General features: G+C 39.3%; 1 protein-coding gene across 2 annotated transcripts in view; it reads left to right on the forward strand.

Annotated features, from left to right (window-relative positions):
* Positions 1–689: 689 nt before the first annotated feature.
* GLRX3 (glutaredoxin 3) overlaps positions 690–27,187 on the forward strand; it is a 131,677-nt gene continuing 105,179 nt past the window's right edge. The window contains exon 1 of one of the 2 annotated variants that reach the window (XM_069239737.1): positions 690–824. In XM_069239737.1, the coding sequence (XP_069095838.1) occupies positions 760–824 (65 nt within the window). In that variant the 5' untranslated portion in view covers positions 690–759. The remainder of the gene's footprint in view (positions 825–27,187) is intronic. The other variant, XM_069239736.1, reaches the window with a different exon arrangement.

The following is a 27,187-nucleotide window of genomic DNA, read 5'->3' on the forward strand; positions in this document are numbered from 1 at the left end:
GCCAAAAGAGAAACCTATTGGCCTTGGCAGTGCTTGTTTTTTTTTCAAACCTCCCACTGCTGCTAGCGGCGGCGCTTAGGTACGCTCGAAAAAGACAAGTGGGTAAAAAGTGTGGAAGAATTGGTTTAGCAATCTTGATACAGGCAAAATAGAGCGAAATTAGATGTATGGCATGTCACCGTGGAGCGAATTGCTATCATTTTCCGCGGGCAGTAAACTGCGCTTGCTGCTGAAGTTCGCCCCAAATTAAGCCGCACGCGTAACCAGCAATACGAGGGAAACGTTTATGAATAAAGTGAAGTCTTCGATGATAGGTTCTCCTCTAGTCGAGTCTGGTATAGGACATGATTGAGTTGAATGTTTAGATCCACAATAAGCTTGGATGCCATATTGGTATGTTAGCTTCGGAGCGAAGTTTTAACGTTTTAAAGGTTTTTCATACATATTTAGTGCAACCGCCTTGGACAGGTCAGGTGGATGATGACGAAATACCAAATGCCTAACTATACACACACGATTGCCGTTGACAAGCAATGTAAGAAATCTATGTGATAAACACGGTGACAAGCTATCCTCGTATAGTAGACTGGCGATCCTGCGGCTGTAGCAGAGCAGCTCATTCACTTTGTACTACCCAGGCACTCATTGCTATAATTCACATCGGTTACGTTGTTTACCACCAGGATCCGCCATTATTCCGTTCGAGGTTTCAGTCTCTTCTACTCAGGTCTGGCAGGGCAGCTTTGCTCCGGAGGCAGCATGGCGACTTTGGTTGAGGTTCTGTCTGCTGAGCAATATGAGGAGCTGTTGAAGCAAAGCGGAAAGTGAGTGTCATCCGAGGTGTGAGGAGATACAAGAATGCGTCCATGAGAGAACTGAGAGGAGACATAGTCAGGGATGAACGTGCTAGGCGTGTATTCATAAGATTTCCCAGGGCACAAACGATAGGATTGGTGACAGAAACTGAGAATATATAGATCGTAGAAGTGATGTTTGTGTGAGGTGGAGATACTTCATGTGGCATGATAGGAGAACGTGCGACTGCAGAGTTTTTGGAAGGTAGAAAAGGGCGTGTGGGTGTCAGGGAAGAAATACATACGGTACAATACAAAACAATATACCTTATGACCATAACAAGACTTAATTGTTGGGAAAGAATACACTGCATTAAATATCCCAGCTTGTGCATTAGTGTTTTTTTCAGTTCAGAGGCTAACTGTGTAGTCCATATTTTTTACACAACCGAGTTTTGTGATCTGCATAAACGTATTTTTTAGTTCTTTCTACTCCTATGGCACGTTTCTCAAAGTGGTGCGTAGATTTACGTTACTTCTGCTGGCGACGACCAGACAACAGATCACAGCACGTTAAAGGAGTGGAAAAATGGCATGTCACAGTTTTATGTGTGGGATGCTAGATGAAGTAGAGGGAGAACCATTGGCAGCGGTGCGGTGAACATGTAGTAGGGGGCTGTGTTCTGTGTTTGATAGTCCCACCCCTCTACCCTCCTCCGACACTCAAACAGTTGCATTGGAGGTCTCATGAGAAAATGGTTTACAGAGAAAATGCTAAAACCCATGAGTGTTGAACACGATCTTTTTCTGATGAAAATTAACATAACTGTGGACTGTTAATCGCCACTGCGCACGTAGAAGAAAGAACTGCGAAAAATGATGTTTTTATACAGAGGTGGGCGAGCCACTAAAAACTAGAGCATGATGCGTGCCTCAGCTCGAAGGCCCACTTGGAACCTCGAGCACATAAGCCAAGTATTCAGGGGAGGCCGTGTGACTTATGGTCTGATTACTAGTGACGCGTAATATTGCGACCCATGCCTAAACTATTTAGGCATGGGTCGGAGTTTTAAGGTATTTAACTCATCTGATAATTATCGGATGTATTAAATTAGTCAACCTTGTTCAGTTTCAGTAGGTCAAACCTGCTGAAGTTTAACAGCGGATATTTTACAGTATTTAGATTTTGGTGCGCTAAATACCAGAATCTGCATGTCATTCCCTATAAGCTCGTGATAGGTGTTTCCTATCCCACATGATACATAACATACCCTGTGATATCTTCATTTATCATGAGTGAAAGGTAACGCCTTCACTTGTAATCAGGCCGTTAGTGTCTACAGATACCGAGCATGTAACAAGGTGAACTAGGTTCCAATCCTGGTCACGGCATCCTGTAAACCTGGCAAATGTCCCTGTTTTATTGTTAAAAGAAAAATAAAGTAGTCCCCACTTCTCTGCTTGACACAGTTGTGTGATCCTAGCAAATACGTTGTCACTGAGCATCCTTTTTGTGGATTCTCGCATATCAGAGCAGGATGTGTGCTGCACAAAGACATCTCTGGTGATTGATTTAAATATCTATACATTATTTAAATAAACTATAATGTTGCTCTGTACAATGAGTGTCTAGGCCACATATTGTGCACACATGACAACTGACTTGCCTCTTAGTTAATTCATTGTCATGCCAGGGGCGTTAGGAATATTTCTCAGTTTCTATTTAAAAACTATCACTTTTGATAAATACTTCTCGCTGCAGAGGTACAAAAAGATGTACTAAGGTGAAACTCTTTAGGGTGTTTTTTTGAATTTTCAAACACCTCGCCTTATTGTAACATGATGTTTGTTGTATTATGTACACGGCAAGTATTTCCACGGCTCGCCCCATGCATGGGCTCTTATAGTCAGAGCTTACTATTGGCTTGACTCTGCTTTCCCTGTTAATTTGTTAACTCGCTCACCTATACTTTTATAGAGTATTACGGTTCCTCATGAATAATTTAATTCAGGGAGACCAACATGAAATTTTGAACAAACACAGGAAATTGCCATTGTAGTTCAGCAATTAATAATTCATTATGAAGTTGCATGAGAGCACTGTATGGTTGGCCTGGGTAACAATTTTGTTCTTGAATAAAATGCTTAGCGCTAACAATAAGACATAATGAAGCAGAAATGTACATAACATAAAGAATTTTGAGGTGCGTTATAGTAATTCGTTGAAAACATTGCGGGCAAATTTTGATAATAATGTGGAAAATGAAATTGCTGGAGATGTGAATTCCGATATGAAAGATAGCTTTCTCGTCAGTGAGAATGCAGTGAGCCATGTTATTTATGGCAAGTGAAATTAAATTCTGATATCCTACAACATATATTTTAAGTTCAGAAAAATATGTGAAACTTTGAGGGTAAATTATAATTCTTTAGCAACTGGTCCTGTTAATCTATATAATAATGCTCTGAAGAGAGCAGTGGTACATATTTTAGGACTTTATCCAAAAGAAGTTTAAGAGCAATATTTTTCGGTAGTGTGTCTCTGTTATGCCATACTGGTTAGAAAATATCTAAATGAATGAATGGGTTGGTAGCTGAAGGATATTGACGGAGTTATACAGAATTTGGATGGAAAATTATGATAATGTGCTGTGGGACAGTTTTGGCTGCTATCGCTAAAGCAACACTCGTAGCTGGGGATTTGCCACTTGATCATGCCTTTGCAACCTTACCACAGATTTTTGCACTATTGAGCAGTCTCAGATAAGGAGTAAGGAAATCAAACAGGGAGCACCACTCTAATATTTTAACATCTTGTGTGAACTTAACCAGATAAATTGGCTAATAATGTGCCTATCTATGAGTGGATAGTACTCTTAATTTGATTAAATATGGAGTCGTGTCTGCTGCGGGTGCATTGTGAGCCCTGTTCTTTTTTCAGTCTTTATTAGTGCTTATAAGAGTGCCACTTAGCTGTACATTCCAAATTCACAAATCACACTATCAAAGCTCTCTACTGACGAGGTAGTCATTCGAGACCACATCTGAGTAGAGATTCCTGGTACCCTGGTGGTGTTCAAATAGCATTTGCAGTCCATTTTTCTAATGGTAAATTTGAACAGTTCTAATTTCCGAAAAAGCAATGTTAGAACTATTTTGGCATTTGGATTGTAAGTGGAAGGAGATATTTAAAACATAGTGGTACCATGGGATAATTGTAGGCAAGGAATCACATAGTGTCCATTGATTGAGGCACAGCAAATGGGGTTGTTGATGGAAACTTGATAAATGGCACTAGATGCTTCTGCTGTAAGCATGATCCTTAATATATTCATGGAGTTAAAACATTACAGTTACTTAATTCCTGCAGATGGTGTCTCTATTTGTCTCCCTGAAATTACATTGAATTTTAATTCTTTCAAAACTGGAGGATCAAGACAGAATCTTAGACTAGGTCCCTCTGTACTGGAAGAGGTTGTTTGCCTCTACATTGCCATATCTTATAGTTGTGTGGTATTTTAGATGCCTCATGAAAATGTGAGATAGCCATTAGTATGCACATAGTAGTTTACTCTGGACAATGGCCATGGCATATTGATATACACTATCTAAAATAGCCCGTTTACCATGCTGTAGAGTGTACTGAATGTTTGTAGCAATTTTACAATCCTCTGGAACCAGATGAAAAAGGTAATACAAATTGTTATAAATGGGTATTTTCCCTTTTCATCGTTTCACCAGGATATGATTGAGTACTCCATCGGTACAGAGATTTTGCAGATTATCTAGTCTCTTGCTGGAATTTCTTTTCTCTTCCCTTCAATTTTATTTAGGGATTTAGATGAGGCGTTCATGCAAAATATTTGCATGGAAATCAAGGAGACTTGACATGTGAGGCTATGTAATTATTTTAGTAGGAATGGAGAACGTAACATTAATAATGAGCTTAACTCCTGTTTATATTTGATTACTGCAATAGTTTGGCCCTTTTCTCCACAATATACCATTACAATTACATCACAGAAGATTTGAAAAGGAATGATTATTTATTACATTTTATTGGTAGAGAACCATATAAAGCAAATGTCCTTTTTAGACTTCATTTGAAATAATTGTTGCACTTAATTTTTAAGTGGACTGTGATTGTACGTCATTTATATGGTTAAACTTTCTTTTGTACCTTATTCTGTAACTAAATGCATTTTATATGTTACTTTAAACTGTCTTATAAAAGAGACTTGCAGCCAGCACTAAGATTTGTCTAGCTGATTTCCACCCCAAGGTCAAGGAAACAAATAACAAGATAAAATAAGCAATCAGTTCTGTTTAGGGTCCTAGAATACATGTTTAATCTAGGCCAGCATCAAGCAATATGGTAGTTTAATATAATTCAAAATATATTTCAAGATTCAACCATGTGTTCCTATGTAATGGGCTTTTTAGTGTGACTATGATCACAAATTAGGCATGGAGTGGGCATGGTTGGTATATAGTGAAATTGCACATGCTTAGAAAAGTAATTTTCAAATTTTTAAGAAAAGTTGAATGTGGTTATATTCACTTTGTCCGAAGGAAAGTGTCATGTACTTTATGCTAACAAAAGAGACCAAAACATTGCCATTATCCACTACATCCGCTCTCGGAATGAAAGAGATGGATTGCGCAATCTTGCGAGATGATCACCAACGGACTTGTTTTGATAGGTTGATTGGGTTTATCTACTTACATTATAATTACTAGATTTTTTTTAGTGGATTCCGGATGTCTACTTGATCAGCAGTTTCCCGTCGTTGTTATGATCCTGTTTGTGATATTTGGTTGATGAATCCTACAAGTTAAATGAAACCTAAAATGACTATTTGTGAATGAAGCACGCCGAAGTGAATTATAGGAACAGTATGTGATTTTTGTCTTGTGCAGTTACAGTTGTGGGATGCCAAGTGTATCACTGACCTAAAATCTTTTAATAACATTGCTATACAACTCCTTCAGGGGTATTTTTGTGTTTGCATAGTGATCAAGGATAGGGATGAAGTGGGCATGGTTTGTGTTTAGTGAAATTTCACATGTTGAGAAAATACATTTTAAAAGTTACAGGAAACTATATAGGTCGTTTTACTTCAGTCGTTTGCAGGTACTGTTCTGTCCAAAACCTCAGATCTTATACAAGGACGCTCTCAGCAAAGCAGTTTTGAAGAAAAGCAAAGCAGCCACTAGTCCAACTACATTTGTCTTCCTTTTAGTCTCTTTGAAAGTAGACAACATTTCTTAATGGTCTATGGAAATAAATGTACAAGGTATTACTAAAATGTGACGTAAAATAACCCCAGGTACTATCTGGAGCGTTGTAGTCTAGGTTAGAATCTTCCATGTGAAAGTACTCTCTCCCATCAGCAGGCCTCCCTATCTAAAGAAACAAATGATACACCTTCAGGGCTGTTGCTACAATGTGGCTTGCATTGTGTAGAGACTTGTCAGAAAATTCAATTTCACAAAAAATACTAGCTTAGAAAGGATGAAAGGTAATAATTTTAGCATTGAGAATGGAATGCAATTTTAGCTTCTCTAATTGTGTGCCAATCTTCATCCAGTTAACCCAGGTTGCCACTTTATTCTTTGAAGTAGGCAAGCTTTTGTGGTAAGTGACTTTTAACTGTTCAAGTAGGCATACGTTTAGTTTATCTGTTGTCGGGAATGAGAAAAAATATATTTTGCAGTTGTATTTAAATAGCATTTACTACCGCTGATGAGGTGTTGAAGGGCTTAATGGCAGGCAGCAGGCTCCTCCGGTGCCCAAGACTAGTCGTTAGTCCAGTAAGTAACCTCTGTTATTTGTTACTATTGTTGTTTTAGGATTAGTTTTGGCAAACCATTCCATACATTCCCTCCAGATTCCTTATGGCAGATTAAATTAATAGGATTTAACTGTTATCATTTAGGGGTGCGAGTAGTGCAGATGTTAATAGAAGCACTAGACGACGCTAGGCGTTGTTACATTGCATGGATATGATTCTTAGAATAGGAGTTGTGATTTATGAAATGAGTTCTGGTCACATTGCAGAAATATATTAATAGAGATTAAGGCAAACATGCAAGTGACTTAGAGGAGGTTGTGCCCAGGGAGAAAACACATGCAAAGGATGGGAAAGGAAGCAGAGGGTTATTTGTAGGAAATAGGAGTGGCAACAGTCAGAAACTTTAAGAAAAAATGGTCAGCTTTTCTTGTTCGAGTTTTTGAATAAAGAGGATGTTTTTTGAGACTGAACACTATTTGAGGGTGCAAGGCTCTGAACAGAAGCAACATTATTTGCATGTGAAGATGCTAATAGGTGCACTTAATTCAGGAGTGTGGAATTCCTATATCCTGGTACCAAGGACATATTGTTTGGTGTTAAGGACAAGCTACGTATAATGGTCCCAGCATGCTCTATGGTTTGATGCAAATATCTGCAGAAGCTTAAAAGCAGAGTTGGTGATCTTTGCTTTCAAAATAAAATGTACATAAAAAATGCAACTTGGAAAAAAACGTTTTGCAGAACTTCTGCAAAATTTAGGTACCATTTCTTTAAAGCATCATTCAGTAAAATGGATTGATGAATGCCAGCATTTCCCCAAAAATATTCATAATGTTAAAAACAGTGCAACCAGTTCCAACAAGATTATGGGAAACATGAAAATAAACAAGCAATGGCAAAGCCAATAAGTCAGACATTGTTGGACAGTATTTTGGTTTTTCAAAGCGTGTCTTCTTTTGATATGGTTTTTGTAAAACTTTATTGTTGTTGGGGCTGCCGGCCCTCACAATCATAACAAACATTGGCAAAAGGCAAAAATATTTTTGGTCTCAAAAAGCACACCTTGCTACAATAGTTGAGGGCATTGAACAAAACTACTTTATGTGCCAATATGTTCCTTAGGAAAGAGCAGAATGCCATCACCAACAGTGAAGCCAGCAGATAAATAGAGAGAGCAATAGAATTGAAATAAAAACAAAAAGGTACCAATTCTTAAAAATAAAATTGAAAAAAAACACAAAAGTGCTCCCATGCTATATATCCTTGCAAGAGTGTTCAGATGTACAGCATCCATGAATTCACAAGAACTTACAGAAATAGGGCAGTAAATCATATTGCTAGAAAATATTTGTGAACTGGGTTTTGCACAAGCAAATCTGCATGTGTAGATTTGCTCAAGCCAAAATCTGTTGAGCGTTTACAAGTTCACTTTCCCTCCAACTACTTTTTCCCAACCCTGGGAGAAGTTTTACTTCTGTCCTCGACCGGAGTACATTTCCAACCTTTCGCTGTATGGGAAATGATTAGAGAAAAGCTGGTGAAAACCCTGAAAACATGCACGTTAGTAATTTTGCACAGACTCAAAAGGTCAAGTAACTTGAATAACTTACTCGAACTTACTGAAATGTACTTGATTCGTAAATAGGTTTCAAATTGTGTGATCCTAGGCAAATCATTTACAGAGTTGCATTCTTTCTTCATTCTCACGTATGACTGCACCTTTAAATATGTGAACTCAGCATTTCTCCAGTACAATAAACTTCTTTCTTTAAGTAGACTAAAGCTTGTTGCATGTATCACAAGAATCTAGCCCACATATACGGGGACACATGACCCATTACTTTCTTTTAGTTTGCTAATAGCATTGCCATCAGGGCAGGAGTATTTCTCAGTTTGTTTAAACACTCACTCACTTATAATAAATATATTACTAAACCATGATGTAATAGCATACTATCATCTACATGCAATATATTTCCATGAAATGTCCATAAACCTTTCCACTAACTTGCAGCTTTACTGATAAAGTGATATAGTGTATTAACAATCTGTGAAAACTGGTTTTCAGAAAACATGTCCTTTTCACATCAACACGTAAAGTATTCTGATTTGTTTTCGTCCTATTAAAATATTTTGTTCATCACACAAAAAATACATAAAATGAGCTTTCACGGGTACTGAAATATATTTTTAAATGTTTGTGCAGTTGACTTAGTCATTTAAATGTTGTGTGTTAGGAAAAACACACACCCTATAGCCTTTTATTTCACACTCTTAACAGCAGGCCTGGCAGTTCACCTTACAAAATCCTGAACTCTGCAGTCAGAAAGAAAATACAGTCAGACAAACTGACTTTATCTGTGAATAAAGATCAAATGTGACATACAAGATTTAAAAGCTACCACTTTGACTGAACAGTACACCTTTTCTTTGTCAACTCTCCAGAAGGAGCCAGTAAGTTCTAACCTATTTAAATATGACTTGTCATGGCCAGTAGTTTTGAGCTCTGAAATGAATCTAACCACTAGCAGTTGAATACAAAATATATATTCATTCATTACCAGTTCATTACTACTGCTTGCTGTTCAAGGAATTGTGATTAACATACTGTAATCATTAGGTGACAGTTGTGCTTTTCTGACCCTTCACAACCATCCAGAGAGGTTTTATATATCTGTTTGTTCATTGTATATATTGTATTGAATCATCCTTATTGTATAAATATATTTTTGATAATCTAATTAGAGTACACCTTACTATGCTAATTCATTCAATGGTGTTGCTTAAAGATTGTTAGGGTTGGATTTATTTGATGCTTACCACATAGGTTGATGTAAAAAGTAAAAAACAAAAAAGTGAATTGCACCTTCAAGAGCTGGAGTGTCTTGTTTGGTTACATATTGCCATAGTAGTGACTGAAAGAAACTACCATGTGTGAGGATATGCTTCTTGTAAAAGGGAAGAATTATTTCTCTCACAGTGAAGGTAGCCAATAGCTGAAGTGGCCTGACCCATTGTCCCAAGCTTTATGCTGAAGTGCACCAAAGGTAAATGTCAATGACATGTCAGTAGAGGGCTGGCTGAAAGCCCCTTCCCATTGCTCACAGTTAAGGTAGCCAGTGGCTGAAATAGGCATTGGATGGCTGTGCCTTAGGTGCCTTTTTTTTACCCGATTTTAATATAGTGAGGGTTTGGTATAGCCTAACGCCTTGCACTGGTCAACTGTTTTCCTTTAGACTGTATATGATTTGGCATGTTGAGGCTATGATTCTCCTGACGCCTTGAGCTTTGGTATCAAAAGCTCCAAGTGAAATAAGCTTGAAAATTGTAGCAGCTGATGTTGCATCACAACTGGCACCATTTTCGTTTTTTTATCTGCTCTTGCACTTCATATTGGGACTTTTTTTAATTTCAGAATTCTTCAGCTGGGCTCCATTAGGTCAAATACCAGGATTGGCAGTCTCACAGGAGCCGTGACTGACAGCAAAAATTATCCCAGAGGGGCGAATCAGGAAATCATGCCTTTGGAGGATTGCCTTTTGTTGGATAATCTCAGTCCTAAAAGCTGCGTTTCTTCTTCACATTCATCCTACAGTACACATACCAGACTAAAATACATTATCAGCTTTCTCATGCCCTCTCTTAATCAAAGGTTTCAGCAACAATCTGGCTCTGTGGTTCTTCTTCCCAGAAGCCACTAGACTAGTGTTTCCCACACAGTTGGTTGCCAGACATTTTTTAATTTTTAATTTAGTTATTTTTTTGGGGGTCGTGAAAGTCCAAGCATAGAATAAAGATGTCTTTAAATTCAGTATTTATCTTGTCACATTTTTCAAATACAGACAAATAGCTTATGTTTTAACATTGGGATTGGTGTTTACAAACTCACTTCAGGTTGCTGTCAGAGAGGAAAAGTAAAATGAATTATGTGACGATCTTGCTGAAGTACAGGGAGGGTGAAAGGAAAGGCTGTAGGATGTTATTTTATGTTGCAGACAACTAAATGTAAATGCCTCTAAATGAACTGTTCGCATTCAGCTGGTGGGAAAGCACCTTTTTTAAATTCTGAAGTGTGATGGAAACAAAGATTTTAATAGGATTACAGGAAATTGAGGCACATTACTTGGTGATGCAGAATTGATTTCTATTCACAGAAACCTTAAATCGACATATTGTTTGTGTGCAGCATAGTTTTAGCAGTGAAAAACATTTTCCGTGCAGGTTTAGTGGTCATTTTGATGGATGTGCTGTCTGTAAATGACAGTGAGCTACCACACAATGCTTTTAGTTACTTTAGCTAAATTAAAAAAACGTATCTGCCTCGTCTCCATTAAAGCTAGATTGGTCATGAAAATTTGCCATTCTAAAAATTGGATTGTAGTTCTAAAATATTTGGGAAACACTGCACTAGACTTAATCTCCATGAGAAACTCAGGTTGATCAGCTCTGCTGACCCTGAAGAATTTTTTTTTGAGCTCTGGTTATTCTGCAGGATTTCCTTAGTCCTACCTCATACAGCAGGAATAAGCCTTTCACATTTTTGGGTCTGGTTAAACAAGCATTCTGATTTCTAGGTGCTTGATAGCTCCCTTTATAGTATTAACCTACTAGTGTTTGGTGGTGACCTCTGTTTTTTTCAACATGTCCTTTGCTTCATCCCTGAAAGCACAATCCCTACATGGCAGAGAGGAGTTTCACAACTACTTACCTGTCTGAGCTCCCTCAGCCTGACCTTCGATGTATCCTTTTTAACCAGGCTCCATCCATTTCTCATCAGTGAGGAACCCCCCTCAAACAGGTCATCTCTTGCCTGACCCGAGAGCTAAGAAACCAGTGTATCTATGGGAAGGCCTGCATTCGTGCGGTACAAAATTTCCTCCCACAACTACTTGAAAGCTCCGATAATCATATTTCCTTATTCTCCTGATAATGGATCCGCAGGACGGGGCTACTACTTCAAAAATGGCCATGGCAGGCCAGGCAGAGGGCTTCATTAAGTTACTTCACACTGAGAGTGTGGTGTTGGATAGCTAATGCATGAGTTCCAGCTGAAGCTATTGATTTTGGTGAGAAAAGTCGAATTACGCACGAGAAGTACTCTCATCGGCCGGATACGTCTGGTGACTTTGTCAAGGTTAGATTTTTTCATTAGGACTTATGGCCTGATTTAGAACTCCTCAGATTGGGTACTCCATCACAACAGTGACGGATATCTCATCCGCCCAAATCTAAATCCCATTCTATCGTCTGAGTTCTAAGTCAGACCCTTAGTCTCTTTTTTGGAGCTCAGAACCTTCCATCAAAGTAAGGCACTAGGCTGTTTGTGATGGCGGGTTCCATAAGCTGGTTACCTTTTTGCTGAAGGCCCACAGAAACAGACTTTCTGTTGCTGAGAAGCTGCAAGCAGGAGAAAACTGTTTATTCAGTTGGTTGGATTGGCGTTGCAGTCCTTCAGCTGCTGGAATTCCAAACAGTTTTTAAATTCCACCTTTTTCAGAGTTGTTAGATGTCCAGTTAGACACAGCCAAGAGTCTTAAGGTCTCAGGGAGAGCATTTAAGAGTCAGTACTCACTCCAAGAAAGGCCACCATCATGATCTAGTCTAGTTCCATTTGAAACTGGTCAAGTATGGACTCGAGGAAAAAGGCCATTTGCAGCTTGTCGCTATTAGGGTTGTCAGTCAACTGACCCTTGCTGTCCACTTATTTATCATGGGTTCATGTGGAGCAGACCCAGTCCTTCAGGTCTCCTCACAGGTCTCAAGCAGCAGGTGCAGTTCTCCTTCTGTGTTTCCACAGGTCCAGAAAGTGGTCTGAAGGAGAGTGCCTTGCATTGTCACATTAATGTTTGGCAGGAGCTCCTTGGTGGGGGGTGGGGATGGAGGGATGACTTGTGAATCCTCCTTAACCAATGGGGTTAAAGTTCCCAGTGGCAACTGCACCCACTTTTGCAGCAGTTCCTGTTTACCCTACTGCATACAATCCCCTGTGCACCTTACTCCTAAAATCCAAGATGGAGCATCCCTTCCTCCCTTGTGTAGAGTCTGTGTGCCTGCACAGAGGTGTGACCAGGGAAATGAGTCCTTTCATCTTTGGTCACTCAAAACCAGTTTTGTGGGTAGCTCCCCCCATTCTTGGTTTAGAGGCTGGGGTTGGGGCAAGAAAGGTTTGTCTTCTCCAGGTCTCACCATACATTTAATTGTGAGTGGTTAGGCCCTTCCTTTGTTAATAAAGTTCCTGGGTCCATCCTAACTGGTCTTCCTGTTAGGGGGAGAAAACAGCTCGCAAGGTCATTGTCCTTGCTTTGGGTGCAGTTTTCACACCTCTTCAAGGTCAAGCAGTGGCTGTAGAGCTTGTGCAAAGTCGCTTCCAGGAGCTTCAGTTAGAGTAAAGGTAACTTTCTTTAAAAAAAAAAAAAAAAAAAAAAAAAACTTCCCTTAATATTTATTGAAAATCTAACTTCACTTTTAAATGAATGTTTTAACAAATATTCAAAATAGTGGTTGAGCTAATTTTCCAGCTAGTCCCTAACCCTAGATAACAGAATTAATATTTGAATCTGTACTCTAGTTTTCCATCTAGGATAACCTGCACCTTTCGCGGTGATAATGTCTTTCGGACCTTGTCACTGTAGAACATCTGTACACTTCTACATTTTCCACCTTAAGATACCAAGCACTTTATCTTGTGGGGTTCACTTACTTACTAATATCTAAAAGGGCTTTTTTTCATTCTCAAACAAGGTAATTTTGATTGGTTGGAATGCAAGAATAAACTGCAGATGACAGAATACACTGCTAGGCCTAAAGCCATGTTTACTCTGTCCAACTAGTGCATGGCACAATAAGTACTAAAGTCCACAGTTGCCATTTAAAGTTAAATGCCATGGGTGTTTATTGGTTTCTCATACTATGGCCTTATGGCCAATTTTAACATTTAAGAGGCCACAGCAAATACAGTGTCAGCTGGACAGCATGAAGCATAGTCTACAGGCCTCGAAAAATAATAAAAATGTTACTAAACCTGGAGGTCTAGTGACTTAATTCGACCTAATTATAAAGCTCTTGACCCATAAACTGGTTTCAAATTATGTGATATTTTAGTTCACTGAGCTGCCATTTTCTATTTTTTTTCACCTATGAGAGAACGTTCAAATACACAAGTTCAGCATGTCTGCTGTACAACAAACACCTTTGTTTGATTTAATAGACTCAATTTTGCTCCATATAAAATACACATTTAGCCACATTTAGAATACACATGACCACTGACTTGTCTCTTAGTTCATTAACCGCATTGTCCTCCGGGTGAGGACAGGAATGTTTCTCAAATCATGTTTACTTTTAATAAATATATACCTGAAGCATAAAGTGATAGCACACATATTTGCAGTCAGCAGGTTTTCCATTGACATTTCCTCAATATTTCCCACAGACGTGGTTTTACTGATAAAACTATATAGTTATAGTGTACATTGCGTGAAAATCGAGTTTCTGAAAATATGTGTAATTTGCACATCACCAAGTAAAGTGTTTTGAATTGTTTTGCTCCTATTTATAGCTCTGCTTGCTTCACACTTCTGAATTAAAAAACAACTATTTTGTAATTCCTTATATATATTTAAAAATAGTTGTACTGTTCATCTAAAAGCTGTTTAAATGTGTGTTAGAAAAAAGCTGGCATCCCGTAGCATTTCTTTTCACAAAGATTGTCAGACAACTCATTTGACAAAAAGCTCTAACTCTATTAAGGGAAAAGTAAACACCATTTTCCAGGATAGGATAAGCAACAATTAGTAAAATGGGAAACTGACATTTGCCCTCATTCTTTGAACAGACTGCAAATTTGTCATAAAAACAAGTGCTGCCATTTTTTTGAGTAACATACAGACTAAGACCGAATTGTGAGAGTTCACCTTTTTAAAATGTATAATACATTTTATCTTTTTATTATCGTATACTTGCACTGTTTCTGGCATGTTTCCAGGCCCGTTATATTCGGTAGGCATTTTTGGGCCATTTTGAGGGGAGCGTTTTAGTTGTTGGGAGGGGAAATAAAGGAAGCAGGATGGCGTGCAACTCTTCCATTTTTTTATAGGAACATATACACTGAGGCCGAATTGTTAGAGTTCACCTTTTTAAAATGTATAATGTATAATACATTTTATCTTTTTGTTATCGTATATTTTCACTGTTTCTGGCATGTTTCTATATGGGTTAGAGCGGGACTGCCTTTTTGAGGGGAGCGTTCTAGTTGTTGAGGAGGGGATATGATGGAAGCAGGCTGGCGGGACCGTGCAGCGCTGCCATTTTTTTTTTTAAGAACATACATGCTAAGACCAAATTGTGGGTGTTTAAAGTTTTTAAAATTTTATAGAACATTTTATCTTTTTATTATTGTATATTTGCACTGTTTCTGGCAGGTTTCCACACCGATTAGAGCAAGACTGCCATTTTTGGGCCATTTTAAGGGGCGGGATATAAAGGAAGCAGGCTGAAGGTGCTCCAAAGGCAAGCCCGTCTGCGCTCAGTGCCAGCTGTGCTGCTGGGGCCAACTTGGAAACTAAGGTAATAGTTGGGTTCCCCTCTGAAGTTAGAATTACATACTCCTGAGACCAGCTTTTATTCCTTAGTAGTCTACCTCGTCTCCTGCGTACTCCCCCTTAGTCCCTTATTTGCGATTGATATCTTTCTGGCTGAGACTTTTCATTGTGACCTGGTCAGATCACAGTACCCTAAAGATAAGGTAACACTTAACTGTCAAATTGACAGTTTCGAACTATTCCCAGGAGAATTTCCTCAAGGCAGCAATGACTACAATGTCTGGATCTCTGTTAGACCCACTTCTAGCTAGGTATTGGAAAAGGTGGACGAATGAGCTTCTGCCGCATCTGAGGTCTCTCTGCAATCAATCTCTGAACTCAGGAATGGACCCTCAAGCCTGGAAAAAGGCTATTGTTACACCTCTTTTGAAAAATAAAATAAATTGACCCAGCGGCGTTGAGCAATTTTAGGCCTATCTCAGTCCTCCACCATCAAATAAAGATATTGGAACAACACAGTAGTAAGATCTGGGCTCAATATCTTGAAGAGCATGCTTTCTTAGTGTGCACTCTGGACGAGCTACAACGGAGACCTGATGACGACTCCACTGTGGTCTTAATTCTTCTTGACCTGTTGGCAGCTTTTGATACGATCAACCACAACACCCCTCTTGACTAGGCTGTCCTCAGTGGGTGTTGGTGGTATGGCACTAAATTGAATACAGTCTTATTTACAAGATTGCTGCCAAGCAGTGGCCTTCCCCCTTTTTGTTCTGAGTTTAGATGTATCAAAAATGGGGTACCGCAGGGATCAGCCCTTAGCTCGATTTTGTTAATGCGTATCTGATGCCATTGATTATACTAATAAAAAAGCATAAAAATATCTGGGATCAACTACGCTGATGACACTCAATTGATTTTGTCCCTTAATCAGCAGGACTCACACTGCTTTTCAGAACTGTATGACCAATATAATAAAATAGATGAAAAAGAATTCCTTAAAATTAAATTTGGACAAAACAGAATGTATTTGCTGCTCCCCGCTTAAGATTTAACATTCAGTACCGGCGAATTTTTGGCCTACCCATATTGAAGCAGAATTGTGTGTGTCTGACACAGTTCCTAATCTTGGGGTAACTTTAGATGCTCATTTAACTCTCAAGAAACATGTAAAAAGAAAAAGCTACCAGTGTCTGCTTTGCCCTGTTGTGGGGCCTAAGAAAACTGTTCTCGTTCCTACCCTCATCTGCCAAACCATTAATTGTTCAAAGCACTATACTCAGTAGGCTGTATTATTGTAATGCTATCCTGCTGAGAGCCCCTGAGGCCAGTCGGCGGCAGCAACGTTGGCGCTCAATAGACCATGAAGATCACCTGCCTCAAATGCCCTTAGAGACATGCACTGGCTTCCAGAGGTTATTTCTCTCCTAATTGAATTCAATCCAGAAATCTTTCTGTAGTCCAGTAATAAAGGAGAGCAGTTATTTCGATATACCCCAAGCCTGCATTTTGGCCCAATGTCCATCACTGTCCACAACATATAACTCACTAGTAAGGTCCAGATATGCCATACAGAAGATAGCATTTTTTCACTTATTACAATTTTCATCATGTAAGTTAATGGCACACATGTATCAGTCACTGAATGCTGCTGTCTACAACCATTGCCACCAATGGGGCACAGCACAACAGGGATAATGCGCCCTGCTGCCAAAAAATACAATAAAAAAACAGTTTCCCTGTGATGCTTGTTTTCTTTATAAGCTTCCTCGTGCAGCCAGGCATTGTTCACAAAATACGGACACGAGGAGAAAAACACCAACACCTTGAGTTAGACAGTTAAAAATCTCTGTATTCCCAGGACTCTGTGGATTTTGCAGGAAGTTAGCATCTGCCCATTTGCTAAAGCATGGTGGTCTGATTTATAGGTTTAACCTTTATGATCCCTAACTCCAAATCATCCTTCGCAGATATTTTTGTTGTTGATTAACTTGTAAACCCTTGACTTGAAGCAGCTTTCATACACAGGGTGCAGAGTCTACAGTCTACCCATTTTTTTCTTCTCTGGAGTCCACAGTTACCCTTGTGCTTATTAAGAAACATTAATAATAATAATGCAATTTGCCACCAACATTGAAGAAGCCCAAACTGGGTTGATTGGTTGAATGTCCTTTCACTGCATTAGCAGTAAATCTTGATTAGCAATGTTAGTGAACTAGTCCTCTAATTTACTGATAAGGGTATTTTCAAGTGAGAAAGGTCTTTGAGGGTCAGTGGAGTATGAGTAAGTATTGCTTCATGAAAGTTTTTCCCCATTATTATATCTTTAGTACAACGGACAGCTAGTTCTTGTTAACCGATTGGCCACAATCAGTCTGCTTCTGCTATGGGATAAGGTTCAGATTGCAACGTTATTTCTCTGATCTATTAATATCATTAGCACATTATATGGAGCTTGTGAATTTACAGTTAACTACACAATACTGAGGATTGATTTATTCAGATTGTGAACACGACTCAGGAGCTCCGTTAGTTGCAATCTGCTTTAGAAACAAATCATGTATTGTTCTTCGAATAGGCCATTTGATGACACACGGTTTCACAGAGTTGGAATCTTCAATATATATTGACTTTCTGGGAATACACTGGATCTAATTTTATCTAGCTGTTTAATATTGAGGACCTATCAGCCAGAACCATCTGGACAGTTTTTTTTTTTTCAAATCATCCAACACTGACTACTTTAGCACTTTATATTTAACTTTTTTACAATTCGGGAAGCATGAGTGGAGCCTTGTCTTGTCTCATTCCAACATGGTTTCTTTGCTCACACAAATCTCATCGGAATTGGAGCTACTACATGCTACAATGCTATTGTACTAACCACTGATTTCTTCCTCTCCATTAAGTTTAATGTGGGTGATCTTCTGTCCTGTATTCTTTGCTACTACCTTCCTCTATGATATAGTTTCCTTGTTTCAGGTTATGGGGTGAGAACCAAGGATATTGGTAATGTGGTAAGAATTACTCAGTAGTGATCTGCAGAGCATCTTGAGGGATTGATCACTTTCAATATGAAAACTTTGACTTCAACACCACTTTAAGTTAATAAAGTTCCAAGTGAGATAGACTCCCTCACCTGGAATCGTTCTCTAACATTGGTCCACTCTAAGCTATTAGACTTTAGTGTAATAGGTTGCTATAACATGCCAAGTACAACAACAAGGCTTTGATTTAACAAGCATTGGCAAAGCCAGTAGGTCTCACAGGTGTAAAAGCTATTGGCTTTGTCAGTATGTTTTTCCCATGTTGTCCAGCAGCAAAGCTGCTAGGCAGCATGTCTAAAAGTTACAGAAAAAAGAGCTGAGAAACAACCAGCGCTGGCTGCATCATAGCTTTTTTTTCTGTTAGCAAGCCACAATGGGCTTTGGGGATCAGAGGACTGGGGACGCAACAGATTGAGGGGGGACTGGGAAGGCAATGACTAAGGGGGAGAGAGTTGGGGCAAGCAACAGGGGGAGGGTCGATGGGGGAAGCAACAATGGGGAAGGGTGCATGTGTGATGAGTCGAGCAACAACGTTAGAGAGGGAGGGGAGGAAGGTTTGAAGTTACAGCGGGTGGAAGGACCGGGCAAGCAAGAATAACAGGGCAAGCAATGACACGGAGAGGAATGGGGGAAGGGAAGAGACGGCCTGCAAACACATGCACTCTTGTAGAGTGCTGCAAGAAAAAAGAAAAATGTACCTCCGCTAAAGAGCACGCAATGGTAGGGCACTGAACTGGACAAGAAAGCAGTGCTTAGGCCAAGCTCCAAGGGAGGGACAAACACATGAAGAGGAACTGAATCCGGCATGTGCTGAGCAAAGTGTACCACAGAGTGACGATGAAGCCAAACATTGGTAAGCGATGGGCAGAATCTAAGCTGCCTGCTGGTAAACATGTCTGGCAAATGACAGCACATCCATTGTCTCAGGCAAGGCATAAAAAGAGAGCTTTCAACAGGACCTAAACAAAGTAAGTATTTGGATGGCAGCTACCTCTTGAAAATTGCTACTGCAATTGAAATTCTATTCATGTATGTTAAAAATAACCTGTAGGCCCCAAGATCCAATGTGAATAGACTTTCAACTCCTAGTACTATGAAAATCGGACCTTGGTGATTAAGGCAGTGTTTATCATAGATGAAGATCATTTTTCACCCACTTTTCGAGGACTGAGCACTAACACTCCCAATAATTTAAATAAACTAAGCTCAAATACAAGATGTTTTCCGAACTTTTGTTGGCTTCTGCACCACTCGCTGCATATGTGGAGGTGAAATTAAGGAGTCCATGAGGCAGGGAGTATGGTAGAAGTGTAGTCTGAGATTGTACCAACTCCAAAGCACCGATATCTTCTAATGCCAGCAGTTTACGCCATCACATCTTCCTCAGTAAACACAGTGCAAATATGAGATTCCTCGGCAATGTTTCAGACCAGTGTTTACAAACTCATCTCATTTTGCAGTCAGAAAAATAAAAATAAAGTGAATTATAAGTCACTTGCTTATGTACAAATTGTAAACAAAAAGGCTTGAAGACCTCATTTTTTGTAACACACAACACAATATAAATACCTGTAAATGAATTGTAAACATTCAGCAGTGAAGAAAGCAAAAATTAAGCACATTTTTGTAGCTGTGAAATGTAATGCAAACAGATATTTTAATAGGATCAAAACAAATTAAGACACTTTACTTGGTGATGCACAAGTGATAAATATTCAGTGGAACCCAATGTCCACACATTATAATTTGATCATTATCATTTGTCTGCAATGTAATTTTATCAGTAAAACTGTAAGTCTGTGCAAATTTAGTGGCAATTAAAATAGAAAATGTGCTCCCTGTAACTAACAGTATGCTGCTACACAATGCTTTAGTTACATAAAAAATGTGCCCTCCTCTTTGCCATTAAAACTTGGTGGGTCGCAACAGTTTGTCTTTCTAAAAAGTGGGATGTAGTTATACAAAGTTTTGGAAGCACTGTTTTAGATTATCTAGTGCCGTTCATCACCCCCTGTACGCCGTACACTTACCTTCTCTCACCCCTTTTGAGCACTATCCAAAGAACATCATGTCAGCGCACAAGGCACACCTGGGACCCCCCCTGCACTCTATTCTCAGAATGCACATTGCAGTTTCCTTTCCCCCCGTAGGTGAGGAGAAATTACTAGTTAAATGCCAGCAAGCATGGTAGAAGGCCAGTGAGACTGCAAGACAGAGAGCATGTGCATGCATATCTGATGTAAAATAGGCAGGAGTATGAATGCCTACTTCCACTGCAACACACTGGGGAGGTACACATTCAGTGATATTGTAAACCAGAGTAAACAATAAGAAATAAATTTCAGCAGCAAAATTTTACATCATGCCCCAGGAGGACAACTATATACAGAACCCTTTACTGTTCTTCAGCTCCAAAGGAGATACAGCTGAAATAGTCAAAGGACATCTGCTTCAGAATGCTTTAATACAAAATACCCCAAGCAGCCGAATAAAAAAAAAAAATATATAAAATTTACGTATTCTGTACTCACTACTAGCCAAAGTACTTGGCGGTAGTTTATCTTGCACATATATGCAACAGATCATCCACTATGCTGAAACATTCTCCACTCAGGATTACGCTTTAAACAAGGTCAAAAAATCCTTTGACCTAGCATAAGGGTGTTTTACATAGGCATTAAACTTCGCAAACAAATCTTGTAGAGTGGCAGTGTGACCCATGTGGCCACACAAGGAATCCTCCAGTCTGAAATAAGTTTAAGGGTTTTTATTATAAAGATACAGAATCACCATTGGTTGACCATGGTGGAGAAAAAGATTCAAACCAACTAACATCAAAAGGACTTAACATTTGAGAAAAGCAATATAGAACATCACAAGAATAATCTGTTGTACAGAAAATAAGCACTGCTCAATTCTTTAAGCATTAAGACAATTCAAAAGTCATCTAAGCTTAGTTAACTAGTGCAATGGAAAATCCTACAAATTAGCAAGTAAAAAGTTACCTTGCTGGGCTGAACACGTGGGTAAAAAGGTAGAGTGCAAAAAAATGTGAAAAAAATTACATGTGGGGCAAAGGGTACGTAACTAAAGTTGACACAAAGTAGGTAAGAAAAAGGGAAGGCGTCAGCATTTCAGAAGCTCGGTCAAGAGTCGTTGGGGGAAAAAGTGCTAAATCTCAGCATAATATTTTCAAGAAGGGCAGGGGTGGAGAAAGGTCTATACCTCTCAGAGTCCAAGGGTCCATGAAAAATAGAGTGGGACAGGAAGGAAAGCAGGAGGACGAAGAAGTGACCAAAGTCTGACTGGGGAACAATATATTAAAGTTTATAGTGCAAGAGGATTCATCCATCCTTCACTCCACATGACATGAAAGGAGTAACTGGCCAGTCATCATCAGTCATGTGACATGGAACTTCAACATCAGTGAAGAGTTCCATTACTAATATGTATACAACATCAATTTTAGCTCATCCGTGCAGGTTGAAACATTTGTATATATACTCCATTCCACAGTTCCTGAATGTACTGTGCTCATAGTTAGCTTCCAGGGCTCACTATGTGTCAAACAATAGGACATCATTTACTAAGCTATCATCTCATGGGAACACAGTCTGAAAGAAAAGTTGACATTAGCAAGAATGACTTAACATTTTTCTGCACAGTCAGCTAAGAAGGCCTTGAAGGCCTTACTTAGGCTCAGCAAAATTAATTTTTAACAGCACATTCAGTTAAGCAAAATAAGTACATATCCCATTCAGAAATATGAATTTAACATTAATAAGCTTTATCAGTGTTCATGCTATGATAGATTTAAAACTAGATAACTCTGTTAATATATTGCATTGATTATGGTGCAGGACTACATTTTTCAACTTTTATATGTAACATTTAAAATATTTCTCCAGAAAACTGTTCTCATTTTAGTGCAGTCTATTAATTAACATTGTGAAGAAAAACATTGTTCTGAATATAATTGTTTTGCATAACATTTAAATATTTTACCGCAAAAGTTTAGTCTAGTAAGCTACAGTAAATGCACATTAATATAGGCTTTCAGTGCACCACTTTACAACCAATCTATTAGTACTTTAACACAATGCATAGATTGTCACGTATGGATGATCACTGTGATGTCAGGGTTAGCAATAACATTTCTGCTACATCAATCAATGCATTCCAGTAGCTTGCCTTAAGGCTGCCCCCTACCCTGAACTATCTTGATATGCTATGAGTGTGTGGTTTGTTCTATTTTTTTTTTTGCACTTTTAATGACCATGTTTTAAATCCTATTGTTCTTGTCATTTTCTAAACGGAGCTTGTTATATAACCCTTATTCTAATGATTAGTGCTGTCAGTTTAACTCACACAAGGTCACATAATGAGAAAAATAATACATAGCTAAGATAGGGCATAAGGTCATGCATTACAAATATGACGATAAGTTGAGGAAGTTGCGAGACAGAACCCATTCACCTGCGGGAATTGCTTTCGAGGGTGTAGGGAAACAAAAGCAATGCAGCGTGCTAGCCTTCCTTGGCATGAAATTACTTTTATCAGAACAATTGGTACTGAAAACGTGATTTTTTTTCTTTTCCTTTGTTTAAATAATTATTACTTGTTGCTATTTTGTAGTGCTCTGCGCTGTTGGGACTTCTTTGATAGCATAGTGGTTTATTGATAGTTCTTTTTAACAGTGCAGTGTTTGGGGATGATTTATTGACACTGCAGACTACATACTCCTCCACTCATTTAAAAGCTGCCCAGACTATGGCAGAGCAAGTATTCGAACATTGTCATCAGTATTCTTGAGCCCCATTGGGATAACCTTCATATATAAGGTAGTACTAGTTCCAGGGTCATCCACGTGCTGGCCTATCTGCCTATCTATCCTTTGTGATGCTTGAGCTGCGCGAGCCTTCTCCTGTCCGGTGCTAATTGGTCTTTGCTGACAGCGCATTTGACATGTTACAGAATAACTGTAATAACTTTGTCATTGCCAAACTGCTTTGGACGTGAGCAAGTGACCTAGAGGTGCGAAACTCAATATCCCAATGTCATCTCAACGACCCTGTGATGTCCCCCCTCATTATTCTTTGTCATGTTAGCCCCATCTATCATGGTAACCTAGCCTAGTACAGCACCTGAAGATTTTAAACGAAATGTTGTGCTACATTTCTTTTTTGTTTCGCTGCTGCATAGCTTTTTTTAGTTTTTTTGAAAAGCTAGGTTATTATGGTAATAAGCCTTATTCCTCCTTTCTTGGGTCTGGCACAGTCAAGATATGTTTGGCATTTCCTAGTTGTGTCGCTATTAACCTCTTTCATGCCAGAAAACTGTTTGTATTTCCATGGTGCTCAGTAGGATTCACTTTCAGGTGAGTATGCATAATTTTGTTTAAACTCTGTTAAATGCTGCAAACTAGAATAGATAAAGGGGCTCTTGGTCAAGGTTCTTAAATATTTGATTGTTTCACAGATTTAAAAAAAAGCTGTATACATGTTCACTCACTGCTTTGTGCAAGCATTAGCATCCTTTACACAGTTGCAAAGTCTGGCTTGATGTCCTTAATAGCCTACAACTAACAGAGAAATTATAGAATATAGCCATGTTGTTGGTGAAAGAAAGTTGTTCCGTTGCCAGATATTGAAGTTACGGTAAGCAGAGTAAAACCCATGGCTTCAGAAGTAAGCAGCAGAAATTCAAAGTGGACAGATGACAGTAGACTTGATGCAGACAGTGAAAATGTTGATGGATAAAATGCTACTCCTAGGGTTACCTTCTGGTAATCACTCCACTCACATATTTAGCTTGTTTATATCATTCAATACATCTATTGCAGCATTTATATAGCACTTAGTACTGCTGTGTGCAGCACTGAAGCACTTGCCTACTTGGCAGCAAGCTACACCAGATAGTGTGTGGTTGTCTTTTTTTATCCTATAGGATAAGTGTTTGAGGGAGGTTTTGACCTATCAAAAGGGTTTATTTTGACAGGTCAAATTACATAGTTTAAACTGCCACAGTGAGTCTACAGTTGTAAACCCAGAACCATTTTTTACATTGTCATTGTAGTGGATGGTACAATAGGTGCTGCAAACCACTAGTGACGTTTAACTTGAAGGTCCTGGCTACATTTTGAACCATATGCTAGGGACTTGTATGTAAGTTAATTATACCAGTTAAGAGTATAGCAATTTAATCATGTTGAATGGAGGAGCACAGGCACTTTACCACTGGTTAGCAGGCATAAAGTTCACGGAGTTCTACAGCCAACAAAAACAGTAAGAGCAAAACTCTGGGTATACACCACACAAATGATGGTCATTCCTTCAGTTTTCATATCATGCACAATGATCACTGCGGTACGGTTATTGTGCTATGGAATGTAGTGCTTAGTGTGGTAGATGAATGGGTGTAGGAGAGACATGCAGTCTATGGTGTTTAGTAATCTGGCAGCGTTGAGCACCTGTGTGCGTCCCTATATGGTCTTTCTTATAATTAAAGTCTACTTTACTTGTTACTGCAATGGGTTGTCCAACTTTGTATTTTGTTTAACAACCAGAACTTGCCTCAGCAGGCAAGGTCAGGGAGAAAAGGGGTGGAGAGATCTGCTGGGATAGGCTTTGTTACCGTCATCCCAAATATACATGTCATTGAAAGATGTAACGACAAAGTCATAATGTGTAGCTAGCTGGTGCCTTTAATGTTGGACTAGATTAGACTCTTCCTACCGGCCAGCAGTATGTGACAGATCTCTTCAGGTATTCCATGCCTGTTCAGTTGATGATGGCTAGTTTACTGGGTGGTAGAGCACTGGGTGGTGCCCAAGACCCATATCATATATGTGTTAATTGAGTGTAAGAGGATTAAGCTACAGTTAGCACCAATAGTTGAGTGTGATGATATTAGTATTAATGTGAGCCAGGAGGGTCATATATGAACTGATTTTACTGAATAATACACTGGTAACTATATGTCATCTCTTCTTAGTTCACCTGGATATAGAAATTAGTGTGTGGCTGGGTTGGTCCATATCTATGGGTTGTAAACTGTAGTTCACATTTGAAGGTGTGATTGTCTTTCCAAATGCTATGCCAGGGATGTGGAATGATGTAGTTATCTTGGAAAGGGTGGTTTTCAACTGTCTTGTGAAGTGAATATGCACCTGGATGCTTTGAATTTCGTCTGGCTGCGAGTTCCAGAGCTTGATAGCTTGTAAACTGTTCCTTCTATGGGTTTTTATGGTAAAGTGGTATGATAATCTGTGGCACAAACCTGGGGCGCAGTGTCCATTTTATGTGTTTTGCCTAACAGGAGAGGTCACTTCAAAAGACTCTTTAATTCCCTTTACTCTCTATAAAGGAGATTTCCTTTCCATGCAGAGGTTTATCAAGATTTTCAAGTTCCCGAGTATCTAATTTAACCCAGGTTTTTCTTAGTATTCTGGTACTTGTAGTTCTGATTATGTAAGGAATGGAATGGTCAAATCCAAGAATGCAAAGTTGAGAAAAAAAGTGTATGGGCGACTCGAGCAGCGTCCTGCAAAGCTTAAAAGCTCTGCTAGAGTGTCACTGTGTAGGAAAGCAAGGTCCTCATTCTTTTATAGCTCCCCTCTCCTACCTGCTATGTTAAGGGTAGTCCCTGAGCTGTCAATTGTCCTCTATTGCTTCTCTTTTAAGAGAATTGTTACTGAGTTAAATAAATTGGCATGAATGGTACCTAGGACACAGGTGGCAAGAAGTTGTTGTAATGAACCTGTGCAGCGTGGTAAAGTTAGGATGTAGAGCTTTTGATATGATAAAATATGTTATGCTCACTTTGCACATCCATTGGTTGTCGTTATCTTTCTCTGGGCATCTATAGGGTCCTTAGATGCCACTGCTTTCTGAACTAAACAGCTTGGGATCCTTTGGTACCCCTCTTGCAGGGTCTTAGATGCCTGACCTTTTACCACAGAACTCCTTGGAACCTTGGATGTTCATCTTTGTGCATTTTCGTGGGTACTGGTCGCCAATCCTTGGCCTAGAGAACACCCGGGACCCCAGGGGCAGCAGGAAGCTTGGCCTTTGCCCAGGAAGGACTGAGGTGCTTTGGCAGAGCTGTTTGCAAGGGTCTAATATTAACATGCAATGGGAGGGTTTACAGGTCGTCACTGGAATGCAGCATTGAAAGAGGTAATTGTAGGAGTTGTTTTTGGAACTGTAAGTTGGTGGTGCTACAGAACAACGTTGAGTCGCATACTGAAAGGGGCTCATGAAGGCTTTGGCTCTGAAGCAGTGGGTAAATGGTGCTACAGACCAGGATTGAGTCCCATTGTTAGAACTGTTCGTAAACTGTTCGTAAGTACTCAGGTTCTGAAACAATGGGATGATGGTGTTGCAGGTCAGCACCAAATACAGGTAAATTAGTCTTTGTTCCCACTGCGCAAGGGTCAGTCCAAATTGTATCACCCCACAAGCCCCCTCTGTATGGAACCACAACCAACTCTAGATCGGATTTGGTACTAATTGGCATCATCTCAGAAGTGCAGCTTGAGTTGTATGGCAGAGGAGGCACCTTCCCCTGTTTAGTCAAACAATGCCTGCTTTTAGAGAACCTCTTAGAAAGCATAACAAGCATTGGCAAAAGCCATTATGTCTTGCCTACCTCAGAGCTATTTGCTTTGTTAATGTGTTTTCTACCCATGTTGTACAGCAACGCGGCTGCTCTGCAGTATGGCTGAAAGTAAAAAACAATAAAAAAAAAAAAAAAAAAAAAATGCTATGACACGGCCAGCACTGGCCGCGGCATAGTTCCTTTTAAATTCGTTCTTTTATTTTTTATTTCAGCTGTGTTAAGAAGCAGCTGCATTGACGTACAACTTGGCTTAAAAAGACATTAACAAAGCCAGTAGCTCTAGTAGACAAGAACATTTGGCTTTGCCCATGCTTTTATTTCTGGCAGAAAGGGGCATACAACAACTGAGACAAGGTGAGGGGGAGTAAGCAACAAAATGGGAGGGGGCAGTG

This window comes from Pleurodeles waltl, chromosome 6 (assembly GCF_031143425.1).
Source record: "Pleurodeles waltl isolate 20211129_DDA chromosome 6, aPleWal1.hap1.20221129, whole genome shotgun sequence".
NCBI lineage: Eukaryota > Metazoa > Chordata > Amphibia > Caudata > Salamandridae > Pleurodeles > Pleurodeles waltl.